The sequence below is a fragment of the Diabrotica undecimpunctata genome, chromosome 1 (assembly GCF_040954645.1).
Source record: "Diabrotica undecimpunctata isolate CICGRU chromosome 1, icDiaUnde3, whole genome shotgun sequence".
Classification (NCBI taxonomy): Eukaryota; Metazoa; Arthropoda; class Insecta; order Coleoptera; family Chrysomelidae; genus Diabrotica; species Diabrotica undecimpunctata.
In genome coordinates, this window is record NC_092803.1 from 151,490,852 (window position 1) to 151,506,120 (window position 15,269).

At 32.0% G+C, this 15,269-nt stretch overlaps 1 protein-coding gene across 1 annotated transcript in view; it reads right to left on the bottom strand.

Annotated features, from left to right (window-relative positions):
- Positions 1–15,269, bottom strand: part of Kr-h2 (transmembrane protein 33-containing Krueppel homolog 2) — a 59,441-nt gene that overhangs the window by 19,016 nt on the left and 25,156 nt on the right. Inside the window, exons 2-3 of the mRNA XM_072520228.1 lie at positions 10,507–10,688; positions 1,620–1,687 (exon numbers count right to left, since the gene is read on the bottom strand). Of these exons, the coding sequence (XP_072376329.1) occupies positions 1,620–1,687; positions 10,507–10,688 (250 nt within the window). The remainder of the gene's footprint in view (positions 1–1,619; positions 1,688–10,506; positions 10,689–15,269) is intronic.

The following is a 15,269-nucleotide window of genomic DNA, read 5'->3' on the forward strand; positions in this document are numbered from 1 at the left end:
TGATTACTACGAAGCGGATTTTTCGCACTCATTTTCAGATAAGAAGAAAAAAAAGCACTAAGGTCCGAATAGAACAGTAAGAACTCCTGTAAACATACAGCGAGTGAGAGATACCGTCATCAGAAGCCCTACATGGTCCGCCCAAAAACATGCAATTGAGCTAAACATAAATCGGGAATCGTTTAGAAAAATGTTGCACAAGGACCTAAAATGTTACCCCTACAAATTGCAGATTGTCCAGAAATTAATGGAAAGAGATGTTGAATAACGTGAGGATTTCGTTACGAGAATACAAGTTCTTTTGGAGGATAACTTAGGTCAGCATCTTCTAATGAGCGAAGAAGCTCATTCACATTTGGACGTAACCGTTAGGTCATTGGTCAGACTGGCATTATTGGGCCATATTTTTTCAAAGAGGCTAGCCATACCGCCACCGTTAATTCTATTCGCTACGTTGACATGATCCCAAATTTTTTGGTTCCAGCACCTGGAATCTTTTGTTCCTGTTCTCAGGACAACTTATTTCACGTTTCGGAGATTTGCCGTGGCCTCCAAGGTCTCCAGACCTGTTAATCTTGTCAAGATATTTTTCTGTGGGGGTATTTAAAGAGTCGTGTATATGCTAGCAAGCCTCGTAATTTGATCGATTTGAAGAACACAATTCACCAGGAAATCCTGAGTATTGTTTGAGCGATGTTAGAGCGTGTTATGGAGGATTTCATAAAGAGGATCGAAAACTGCATCCAACTTAATGGTCACCATCTTGATGACATTATTTTATATACTTAATTAAATTGTAAATGGCATAATATAAGCTTCATTTTGATGTTAATAAAATACATAGTATTTTCTTGCAAATTTCTTGTGTACCATTTAGTTCAAAATCGTCCTATTGCCAATTGTCACCCTATATGTTGAAATCAGTTTACTACTGTTGTTTATTTATTTAAATAGTTCATTGTTTACAAAAATAGTTTATCGTGCTTGTTAAGAACCTATTGTTAACATAGATAACATTTGCATAATTAGTGTGAATTTTTTAATTTCCAACTTAAGATAATGAATATATTAATGTCATTTCATAGACAAGCCCGTGTGCAAATGGTACATTAAAATTTAATTTAAAAATTCTTCTTTGTTCAAGGTTTTCTGCAAACCTGAATTTTTTTGTCGTATAACTCGTAGATGTTTTTCTTCCAAAGTAGCTGTTGTTTTAGAACATATATGGTGCATGATAGTTTTACTAAAATATCCACCAATGTACGCCATATAAAAAAAAAACGAATTTATTAGTTTAATTAATGTTTAAAACACTCTGCAAATAAAATATGAACAGGAATAATTACTCGTTTCTTTTGCAATCTGTATTAATTAACCTTGTAATTTCCGTTAAAGTTAATTTTAGGTTCGAATCTAACTTGGCTGCTCCATACTGATGAAGACCAATATTACAGAAATACTTATTTACGGTTGCCTTCTATAAGTACATAGAGTGGGTTGTTCGTAATGATATCGTTCTCAGAAGTTATCTATATTTCCCATCATTCGCACTGTTTATCTCTTTCAGTCGTCAACCAAAATGTTGAAATTTCTGGATCAATTAATATGTTTATACTTACATCTAATAACGTCAGTGAATAACTAGCAGAATGGAGTACGCAGAAGAGGATAATTGGTACGAGTACCACTGTTTTGCGATTAAGGAAAATAAATATATAAACACGCAAAAATAGACTACTTAAATGACAGATCGCTCTAGAGGTTAATTACAACATCATTGCGCTGTTTCAGGTGCAACAGATCAACAAATCTAAACTTTTTGAAGTAAATTTGATGAAAATTGTAATTAATTGCTGTAAAATTTACTTCTTTTCTTTTTATCATTGGAGAATGGAGGTGGGAAATGATTTAGAAAATTATGTGAATAAAATTGGTAGCGAGAATCCATACATGAGTTGTCATATTTGAAACGAAAATCATTAGTCATCGACTTGTCATTTATAGTATCTTTTATTTATTTTTATTATTTTTTTACTTACAAAAATCACCCAATACAAATGAATATCATAAATTCAAACTCAAATGAATGGAAGAACACATTCCCGGAAGGTATTAAATATCTAGGATAGGAAATGTACGTGTAATACGCACCTCGTAAATATCACTACTAAAGCAACAAAGGCTCTATGGACGTGTCGCAAGCTTTATGATAAAACAAGGGGTTTGAAATATAAAATGATTTTTTGGTCATACAATGGTTGACGGACCCATCATTATTTATGCCGCGCTGATTAGATGAAACAAAACAATGCAGCAAAAGACAATAACAGACTTACAAAAAGTGAAAAGTATGTATATGTATGTATATATGTATTTATATATGTATGTATATAAGTATGTATATATGTATGTATATATGTATGTATATACAGGGTGTGCAATTAAGTTCGCGACATATGGGAAACTTAAATAAGACCTCGGACTTAAAGAAGATATCAAAGAGGATGTAAAAAGGTCGGGCATTGATAATCGACGCGGTTTAACACCGGAAGACTATTGCGTTTAATATTAATTCTTGTAATAGTATTATTCTTAGCTCTAGGTTTAATTGTATTTACCGAGGAAATCTTTCGGTACTTATATGTATATACAGTGTGGAAACCACTTATGGAATAAGATTGTCTGTGTCCTTATTTTAGAAAATAATAAAAAACGTTGAGATACCTTAACTTTTAAATTTAAATGTGCGCTTTTTAAACATAAATTTGAATGTACAGGGTGATCCACGCAAGTCTGGCATAGTCCATAATCTGTATTTTAAATGAAACACCCTGTATATTTTTGTTTTTAAAAGCTCCTTAACAACCCGAACTAAACGAACTATATGCAAGGTGAAATTTTGAAATTAAGTATAATTTTCTTCAAGACAATTAATTCATAGAATACCCAAGGTAATTGATTGGATTACATTAAAATAAATGCTCAAAATGTTCTCCACTTTGTTGTTGACAATAACACAGTCTCCTATAAAATTCGTCCTGACCTTTGTTTAAAGTTTGAGGTGAAATATTCCGTATTTCTGTAGTTATCCTTTTTAACTACATAACCCCACAGAAAAAAATCCAAAGGCGTAAGATCTGGCGACCTAGCTGGCCACTCAATAGTACCACTTCGTCCAATCCATTTATTGAAGAAGATTTCATTCAAGTAATTTCTCACCACTAAAGCATAATGGGGTGTTGCACCATCGTCTCTTAGCATGCTTAAATATTTTTCCGCTGTCAAATTACCATCTAGAAATATACACCAATAATATGGTCTATCAACGACGATCGACGATCAAGTAGTCATCGCACAAGATGAAGAAGATCTCAGCTTTATGCTCAGAAAACTAGAAGAAGAATATAAAAACAACGGAATGGAAATAAACTTAGAGAAAACCGAATACCTAACAACAGAAAACAAGGATATGAGAAACCTAGAGATAGAAGAGGGAAGACAAATAAATGGAACAGATAAATTCAAGTATTTAGGAACCATAATATCGAACCAGGGAACAACAGAAGAAGATATAAACAACAGACTGAGACAAACAAGAAACTGTATAAGACAACTAAACTCAGTGTTGTGGGATAAGAACATTATGATAAAGACAAAAAAGAGAATATATAATACCCTGGCAAGAAGTATCCTGACATATGGGTCCGAAAACTGGACAATAAACAAGAGAAATAGAGGTAGAATAAGAGCAGTAGAAATGGAGTTCATGAGGAGAAGCTGTAGACTTACAAAAAGAGACAGAATTGAAAACGCAGAGATTAAGCGGAGAATGGGAGTGCAATCAGACATAATCGACTATATAGAGGAGAAGAGACTATCCTGGTACGGCCACGTCAGAAGAGCGGACAGAGGACGCTGGATAAACAAAATCACAGAATGGAGCCCGATTGGAAGAAGAAAGAGAGGAAGACCCCGAAGGTCATTCAGAGATGAAATCGACGAGGCTATGGAGAAAAGAACCCTGCGAGATGGAGACTGGAATGACAGGGAAAATTGGAGAAAACGGTTGAGTGAAGGAAGACAGTGAAAACTGTAGAAATCCTTAGTAGTAGTAGTAGTAATATGGTCTATAATACCTGCCCAAACATTCAACTTTTACCTCTCCGTTCAATGTAAATGTTGATTCATCAGAAAAAAGAATTGTGCCAAGAGCTATTTCATTTGTGTTAATTTTATCATCCTATTGCAGAAATCCATTCTACGATCTGGATCATCTTCTGTTAGCTCCTGCACAAAAGTCAATTTAAATGGATGAAGTTTTTCTTCATGGAGACATCTTAGGACAGTTGTGTGACTCACATTATTTTGACGTGTAATTTGACGTGACGTTGGATTCTCTGCGACACTTAACAAAATATCCACTTTCACCTCATCTTCAATGAAGTTCGGTTTTCTTTTAATGGTTTGACATGTCCAAGTTCTCTGAATTGTGCATAAATTTTAGACACAGTACTTTGTGCAATATTAGGCAACTGAGGATACCTCTGATTAAATAAGTTTCTACATCAACATGACTTCTACAATTCTCCCCGTAAACGATCATCATTAAAATCTCAATTCGGTAGGTCTCAGTTAAATAATTCATTTTTATTTCTGCAAGAAATTAGCTTTTAATTAGGAATTTATTATTTTAATGTAAAATGTCAACACACCAACAACTGATTGATAACAATCCGCATTATTTACCGATTTAGTTTAATTAGCAGACCATCTAGACAGTTTTTACCTATTCATGACAAAAAATGTTAACACGGTTACTAAACAGAAATTTTCCCCAATATACTGGCACTTAGAGTAGAAGTTTATTATCTGTATTTAGCTAATTTAAAATAATACCATAACACGTGATAAATTATTAATTTCAAAATTTCACCTTGTATTATTCATTATGAACCCTACATCATGTAGTTCGTTGAAATCAGGTTGTTAAGAATATTTTAAAAATATAAAAATATACAGGGTGTTTCATTAAAAATAAGGATTATGGACTATGACAGACTTGCGTGTATCACCCTGTACATTTAAATTTATGTTTAAAAAGCGCACATTTAAATTTAAAAGTTAAAGTGTCCCAGAGTTTTTTATTATTTTCTATAATAAGGACACAAACAATTTTATTCCATGTGGTTTCCACACTGTGTGTGTATATATATATATATATATATATATATATATATATATATATATATATATATATATATATATATATATATATATATATATCGAGAAAAATGAAGTTACCAGTCTTAAGCTTACTGAATTACCTGCGAGATTCACTAAGCTTAAGACTGATAACTTCATTTTTATCTTTATACTATATTAATCTTAAATATTTTAATAATGTTACCTAAAGTCAAAATTAAAATCTAATTGATTATAAATAAATTGTTGGAAGTGCATTCTCATGATCTTTCTAGTTCTTTACACAATAAAATAAACCTTAATGTTTTTTACTTAAGTTTTTATAATAAATTTTTTATATACATGTATGATTATCACATGTTCTTTTGCTGTGCTAATTTTGTTAATTTATAAACTATACCTAGTTTCAATTAATTGTTTTTTACAACTTTAACTCTAAATGTCCAGTTTCGTAAGCTTTTTCATATTTTTAACATCATTGACTGCTACATGTCTTTGTAAGATGAACTGATGATGCTTTCTGAGCAGAAAGCGAAATGTCTTCAATAAATAGATGAAGTAGCCACCTTCTTTGTCTTTTATTTGTCCACTTTTACCGAAAAACCCACCACTCTTCGAGTGTACCTTAGTTTATATATATATATATATATATATATATATATATATATATATATATATATATATATATATATATATATACAGTAGACTCCCTCTATAACGAGAACTGAAATGGCAGACTAATTACCTCGTTATATCCAACAACAATAATACTGTGCATACATATGAATATGTAGTTTTCTAAAACATTAACTTTCTATAGTGAAGCCATTCGGAGCAATATAAGATGCTAATAAATATTGTTTGAATGACGTTTTTAAAACAAAGTTGTTTACTTTTATTGTCAATGAAATGCATTAAAACAAAAAGAGTTGTTTACTTTTACTGTCAATGATATACGTTAAAACAAAAAATCTGTATTCTGTAAATATGTATAATGTATAAAGCGTATAAAGTTATTTTGTCATTGTTGACTGCTTTAAATTGTCCAGTATTCTATCTATCATATTTTCTAAAGATGTGAAACAGTTTTATGCTTCTTCATTTGCGTTTTGTCCTTGGATAAAGTTTCTGCCCTTTAAACCTTTAAAACACTTTCCACATCTTGTCTATTAGGACCCATATTATTAGGTGTGAATGGTCAACCCAATACAATGACACTTGTGAATCATAAATTTTACATTTCCGACTAAGAATCATAAATTGTAAGAAGTTTATTGCGGACGGCCCGCAGTTAAAAAGGGTATTTATTTATAGCTACGGCCGGGCCAAAACGTAAAAAACACGTTTTTCAATCTTATTACTTCCTCGTTATAAGCAAATTTACCTCGCTATAAAGGGTTATAGTTCAATAGAAATTTCACGGGACATCTAATGTACCTCGTTATAAGCGAAACCTCGTAATAACCGTGTTCGTTATAAAGGGAGTATACTGTATATATATATATATATATATATATATATATATATATATATATATATATATATATATATATATATATATATATATATATATATATATATATATATATATATATATATATTAAACTTAGAGCTAAGATTAATACTAGTATCAAAATTAATATTAAACTCACCAGTCTTCCGGGTTGAACCGCGTCGATATCCATTTTGCCGAGCTTTCGACATCCTCTCTGATGTCTTCTTCAGGGCTTCCGAGGTCTGTCTCCCGAGACCCCAGACACTACTACACTCACTAGTCACTTCTAGTTCACTCACTAGTTCATTACTACAGTGAACTAGTACAGTGAACTAGTACTACAGTGAACTAGTAGTAGTGAACTAGTGAGTGAACTAGAAGTGGCTAGTGAGTGTAGTAGTGTCTGGGGTCTCGGGAGACTGAGACCTCGGAAGCCCTGAAGAAGACATCAGAGAGGATGTCGAAAGCTCGGCAAAATGGATATCGACGCGGTTCAACCCGGAAGACTGGTGAGTTTAATATTAATTTTGATAATAGTATTAATCTTAGCTCTAAGTTTAATTGTACTAACCGTGGAAATCTTTCCGAACATTTTATATATATATATATATATATATATATATATATATATATATATATATATATATATATATATATATATATATATATATATATATATATATTTGTCTTGTGGGCCAAATAGACTGACTGCATCCTCAAGAATCATATATATATATATATATATATATATATATATATATATATATGTTCCAAAAGATTGCGGTTAGGATAGGACAGTTAAACCTAGAGCTAAGATTAATACTATTGCAAGAATTAATCTTAAACTCAACAGTCTTCCGGGTTGATCCGCGTTAAGTATCATTTCGACATCCTCTTTGATGTCTTCTTCAGGGCTTCTACTGGGAACAGAGGAAGGTACATTTATACCGTCGATGGTGACGTAGTTTGGGTGGTGGTTGGTGCGGGAATTGGCGCGAAAATTTCTTACAGTAGGATTTTGATTGGCGGGTGAAGCAGACAATATTTTCTTTATGAGACGTCTCCATGTCAAAGGTAACCGTATGCCGTCATCTCTTTTATTGAGACAATTTGGACTTCTTTCAATTTCTATGGCTTCTCGGATAATTTTTGGTTTATAGAAGCGGATGGGCGCTATGGTTCTGGAGCTATGGGTTTCGTTTTGGATGAGGACGTGTTTTAAACTAGAGAGCTCAGCGGGTCTACTTGCACCATCACAAAGGCGTATTGATGTTGAGACAAGGGTATTAATGACTGAATTGGTGGTGAAGGTGGATGATGAGAGTGGGCATGCAAGTAACCAATCGAAACGGTGGGATAGGATATTGTTTAATAAGTTCGATAAAATAAAAAGAATTTTTGACCAAGGATGAAGCATTTTCGGCGAGAGGTTGTAGAGTTTTGGCCAATGTTGGGTTGGGTAATGGTTAGGGCAGTTGTATGCACTGACAATGGGACATAGAGGAATATCGGGTTTGTGAATTTTGGATAGGCCATATATTCGAGGTGTTCTGGAAGATTTTTAAAGAGGAATTAGAGATTGTTTTATGTCAAAAATACAACGATGTGATAAGAGTAATTATAGTAATTATTTAGATTTTAATGTATTACAAAGATTAATTAGTATTAAATAATAAAAAAATATTATTTAATACTTACCTGGGGGAAAATTGTGGATTAAACAAATATTAGACTGTATTGTTAATGTAAAGTGTTATGATTATTTAAACGCCAGACATTCTGCTGAGTTAACGTCGAGTGATTTGAATAATCCACTTTACATCGATTTACAAAGTAGAATAAACTAAGATTTCGTAAAGTAAATATGTGTCTTTATTCTATTGTTCAATCACAAATTAACCCCTTAATTTGTAATCTCACATTATTCTTAACTTCTTAATCTATTATAGTTTCACCGTGTATAAGTGACATTGTAAAACCATATCGTATAATATTTTAATAATTAGTTCATTTACCTACAACTAAATAAATTGCCTAATAATATATTTTTTCTAATTGAACTTCCTAAGTAATGATGGCCTAGATTAAATTGTAATGTAAGCTAATAGTGCAAAGTTGGTATGGTATGATAGGAAGCAATAACCTCTGTGCTTAGGTATGAATTATTTGTGAGATTATAGATTGGGGATTTGAGCTCATGTGAGCGCAGTCTACTACAGTCAATCATAAGTAGTTACCTAACGAACATCATATTGTGTAATTACCAGTAGCTGTCAATAAATCAACACTTTTACTCCACGACTTCAACTTTTATTATACCTATCATCGTCGATCGACAAGAAGCGGACAAAGGGGCATTTACAAACCGATTCGAACCTCAAATCCAAGTTCGAAACTTTCCATTGCTATTTCAGAATCGAAAACACACCACGGCGATCCTGTCAGACCTTGTAAACCTTACACTAGACACCTGAAGATTCTAAAGCTTAGAACAGGTAAACCCATGAAGATAAGCAGAAATATAAAGGGTGCAAAAATTCAGACATGTCGTATTGTCCTATATATTCATATGACGTTCCCTTTTAGTCATGGAAAGCGCCGTGTTGGGAACAAGAACTTCCCTACCCAGTATGCGTGAAATCCTATTCAGTATAGATCTCCCCCGTATTGTCTCAGACCGGGACGGTTTCAAGATTGTTAGATCCAGCCTTGATTTGATTTTGATTGTATTATGCCTTTTAAATTTATTTATTTATTTTAAACAGTATTTATTATTATTTTAAACTCAATTATTCCCTTGTTTAAAAATCACATGGCACCTTCACTTTGGCCTAGTGTTAGACTAATTGGCAGAACGATTTCTCCTATCATAATTATTCTATGAAAAAACCAATTTTAATGAATGTGAAAGAAGATTCCTTCGAATTCATCTGCCTGATAACTAGAAAGTTATTTTGTGTATTAGACCGGGTTATGGAAAGAAACCTATCACGCTGCTATTTATACAAATCCAAAAATACTCTTCGGTATTGTCTTAAATTATGTTAACCAAACTAACACGCTCTTTGATATGAAGGAGAAACAGACACTTAAAATTGGAATGTGTGGAGCGATTTTTGTGAAAAATGTTTTAGTAATTACCTAAATTCCCCTTCGAGACGTCGTGGTAGCGAATTGTGTGATGTGAGCACGACCGAATAGCAGCTAATAATATTTTAACGCCGAGTATCTGGGGACACCTTAGCTCCTTTTGGTACAATAATTGACCAGAAACAACCAAAGCAGAACAGTAAGAGAAACAAGGGTGTCTCAGTCATTCGAACACTATGAAATTGGATTCCATTACAGGCAATATTTCCGAAGATGGAAAAGAACTACTGCGAGAGAGAATGAGCGTCGCAGCGGGGAAAAAGTATACCTGTTAAATCAAACCTCGATCCAACGGAGCTTGAAAGCAGGCCTAAGTAAATGCAACAAACTTAGATTTAGAGTATACACAAAGATATTTATTCGCAATGTGGAAGGGTTTTTGGGTCCAGACGAACTTTTTATTTACAATTTACAACTACCTAAATTAAGAAAAAAAGATGTTTCTCGTTAAAGTTACAAAAATCATGTCGACTTGTGTGACATATATGTAATTAAAAAAACATTTTGTTTTTTAATGTTTGCTTACATACTCCTCATGTATTGGAATGACATCTAGTTTTAGAATTTGTTAATACAATCTGCACTTAAAGTAATTGTGTTTGTTATTACAAACCATTATACATCAACCGTAATTAATGTTTCTATATAAAAAAGGATACATGATACTGGCGATACGTATAAAAATATCAACGAATAGAAAAGATAGTGACAACTATCTTCTGAAAGTAATTCTGCAGCAAATTGTCTCGTGAATTGCACTCTGCCTATCCTTTGATGTAATCTCAATGCGCTGATAGCTGCATTTGCTAGGAGTACTTTGTAGTAGTAATTGTAAGGATTTCTGAAACAAAAAAAACATAATTAGTATAATTATAGTGTTTTGATATGGTAGTATAAAAGATGGCCAAATTCATATAGAAATTTAAAGTCAAATTCAGATCTATAGTAGATTTGAAAATGATTGATAGCATAAATTTTATTGCACGTAAGATAAAACCGAATATAATATCATAAAAGAGTAACGGAGAAAATTTTTAAATATTTAAATTAAATTTGATATTTAAAAACTATGATGTTTAAGTTATAAAAGAAATTGATCACATTGCATGCGATCAAGTGGCATCGTCAGGCATTTATAGAAGGTTTTCCTATGGGCTTCAAATTTCCAAATGGTAAATGTCACCGTTTAATTATCACTCATATTGAAGGAGATAAAGGATTTGTTGATGGAGGTTTGCTAGATTTTATTTCAAATTCTTCATGTGTGAAGTACATATTGGTCGAATATCTTCTTTTTCAAATAATTTGGCATATTGCTCTTGAAGATGTCTGACAGGACTCCATATGCGGCCCATGCTAAAGGGATTCTTCTTTGCAGTTTAGCAGTTTGGTTGTACCTGGCAATTTGAATTTCGGGGTCTAAGTATTTATACTTATGAACTAATCCTATTTCCTTGCAGTCGACTGGATTTTCGATTGGAACTAGTTTGTCATGAATTGTGTCTTTCTAAAATTTATGTTCAAACCAACTTGCTTACAAGCGGCATCTAACTCAGTAAGCATAGTCCCAATCTCTTTTAAGTTATCTGTTATCAAAACCGTGTAGTCAGCAAGTCGTAGTAAAAGTAACTGGGAAAGCATTTCGTCGTCGACATTGATTTCTTTGGCGTCCCACTCCCAATTTGTTCAAATCATGTTTCAGAACTGCCGAAAAGAATTTGGGAGATAACGTGTCCCCTTCTCTGATTCCTCTTTTGATTTTTATACAGTTTGTATTTTTGTGTAGTCTTACGATCATGGTTGTATTATTGTATATAACGCCGCTGTCATTACGATGTTATTTTCTATCGTATGGAATGCTATTCTGCGAAAGTCTATGAAAGCCAGGACCAATGGGCGATTGTATTCGATGGATTTTTCTATAATCCCTTTTATGCAGTGGAATCGGTCGTTAGTGCCAAAGTTTTTCCTAAACCCTGCCTATAGCCTAGGTTGGTAAAAATCTAATTTTGTTTCCAGTCTATTTGTTAGTATTCATCTAAGATCGACACCAAACACTCAAACTAGAAGGAATTAGAAAGAAAGAACTGTTATTGACTATAAACGCCAGATACAACTACGAACGTAAAAACAAAATTAATATAAAAACATAAAATTTGAAACCAACAGGAACAGACAAGAATGATAACAAAAATATTCAATAATTTTGTTCAGGAGTGTATAAGAAAGCTGTAGATATATAATTATATTAAAACATTTTTTAAATCGATTTCTTTCTATTGTAGTCGAATATTTATAAATATAAAATATATTTGTTTCTCTTGCGATGCAATACTGTAAAAAGACCTTGTAGCTGTTTATTTTGATTTATGTTTAATCGAACGAACCAAATCGATAATATAATTATTACTAAATGGGAAATTTGTGTGTATTGTGGAACTTAATTCAATGGAAATATTAAATGTTCGGGTAAATGAATTGTGTTGATGTAAATCAATAGTTTCCTTCTTATAAGTCTCCCCCTCATCCCTCTCGACACGAAAACAACCTGGGCGTATATTTTAATATGAGGCTCAAGATAATAAAACTTTAGTAAAGATATTAATTTCGGGATAGAATATGACAAGATTGAAAATTTGTCTTCTTCATTGCAGAGTCAAGCCATTTATCAGTTTCGTCGTCTACACGTCTACAAGGGGCATTCTACACGTCTTCTTCTTTTCGTCATGTCTTCTTCTTCTTCATGTGCCGAGCTCGATTATCGAGCGTTGGTTATCAAATTGGCTATAGTAATTTTGTTGACGGCAGCTCCGAAAAGAGATGCAGAGGATCTGTTAAACCAATCTCTTAGGTTTCTAAACCATGACGTTCTTCTTCGACCTGGCCCTCTTCTTCCCGTCTACCTTATATATATATATATATATATATATATATATATATATATATATATATATATATATATATATATATATATATATATATATATATATATATATATATAGTTTGAGTTTAGTTCTTGAACCTTAATATATATTTTTTTAGTGGATTTTCTTGGGCTTAGGTTCATAAAAAAATTTGATTTGGTACTAAGGCATTTTCATATATTTATTCGACGTTTCAGCAGGAAATCCATGCCTTTTTCAAGAAGTAATATTGACTAAAAAAACATTTTATGACAGACATAATACGATTTAAAAGTTAAACTTTTGACTTACCAAGCATGTAAAAATTTGTTACTAAAAAGTAGACGTCACAATTAAAATGATATTAAAAACATAGGACATACCCACTAAGTCACTACATGTAAAATATATTTTAGATCTAATGTGTTGTTTATTGAAGTTAGTTTATCGTTTAAACAACCAGTTATTTTAACATCATAGGCGTTCTGAGATTGTCTTATTATGTGTTTTTAAATTAAGTTAAAATATATTTTGTTCAAATTTTTGACATCTTTTTTATCATTTATTGCATTATTATTTTTTTTTATTTGTATAGACTCTAGAAGCTCTCTCTTTTTCCTGTTGGGTTCACTTTTTAGGATCTTGGTTTTCTCAAAATCAAATTTATGTTTTTTTTCGTTTTCATGTTTTGTGAGGGCGGTTGAGTTTTTTTTGTCATATTTGTGGGAACGTATTCTTGAGTTAAGTAGCTGACTGGTTTGTCCAATATAAACTCCATCACAATTCGAGCAGGGAATTTCATATACAACATGCGATCTTTTTAATAGAGGGGTTTTTGTTTTTAATCTTGTAAAATTCTTTTTCAAAAGATTGTGCTATGGGTGCTAGCATATCCAGTGCCATCGCTCAATTAGTTTTAGAGCATCTAGAGGAAATTGTTTTAAATAAAATAGATTTTGATATACCTTTTTTCTATCGCTATATAGATGACTGCTTGAGCGCAGCACCAGAGGATAAAATGGATATTTTACTAAATGAATTCAATAACTTTCACCAAAAACTAAAATTTACATTAGAAATTGAAAAAAATCATCAAATTAATTTTCTGGACCTGACCTTACATAGAGAAAACAGCACTATAACTACTTCATGGTACACCAAAAAAACCTGGTCATCGAGATATCTGAATTTCAACTCTCATCATCCCCTGTCTCAAAAGAAATCAGTAGTTATCGGACTCGCCGATAGAGCTATTAGATTATCCGATCCTATTAATAGACCTCAGGCCATTAAAAAAGCAAAAACAGCACTAACACTTAATTCATACCCACACCACCTTATCGACAACACTTTCAAATCGCGACTGCATAAATTTTACAATAACAATAATAATAATGAAACCAACACGGTAAAGAAAAACTATATGTCTCTTCCCTATATAAAAGGATTATCAGAACAAATTGCAAATCTTCTGTCCAAACATAATATTATGGTTGCTCATAAAGGGCACAATCTTTTGAAAAAGAATTTTACAAGATTAAAAACAAAAACCCCTCTATTAAAAAGATCGCATGTTGTATATGAAATTCCCTGCTCGAATTGTGATGGAGTTTATATTGGACAAACCAGTCAGCTACTTAACTCAAGAATACGTTCCCACAAATATGACAAAAAAAACTCAACCGCCCTCACAAAACATGAAAACGAAAAAAAACATAAATTTGATTTTGAGAAAACCAAGATCCTAAAAAGTGAACCCAACAGGAAAAAGAGAGAGCTTCTAGAGTCTATACAAATAAAAAAAAATAATAATGCAATAAATGATAAAAAAGATGTCAAAAATTTGAACAAAATATATTTTAACTTAATTTAAAAACACATAATAAGACAATCTCAGAACGCCTATGATGTTAAAATAACTGGTTGTTTAAACGATAAACTAACTTCAATAAACAACACATTAGATCTAAAATATATTTTACATGTAGTGACTTAGTGGGTATGTCCTATGTTTTTAATATCATTTTAATTGTGACGTCTACTTTTTAGTAACAAATTTTTACATGCTTGGTAAGTCAAAAGTTTAACTTTTAAATCGTATTATGTCTGTCATAAAATGTTTTTTTAGTCAATATTACTTCTTGAAAAAGGCATGGATTTCCTGCTGAAACGTCGAATAAATATATGAAAATGCCTTAGTACCAAATCAAATTTTTTTATGAACCTAAGCCCAAGAAAATCCACTAAAAATATATATATATATATATATATATATATATATATATATATATATATATGTTGGACTCCGCAAGGTCACACTTGCCATTGTTAAGTCAGATTAATTCTGCTTCTTCCTGATGTTCTCCTCGAACATCCTCGAATATGCCAGCAGTTTCTTTAATTTTCCTGTATACGTTAAAACTGCTATGTTGTTTTTCTAATCTTTCTATTTTTGCACATTTTTCTGTTGGCCACAATTCCTTCGCTTCTTTAATTTTTTGTTTTATTTACGTATTTGT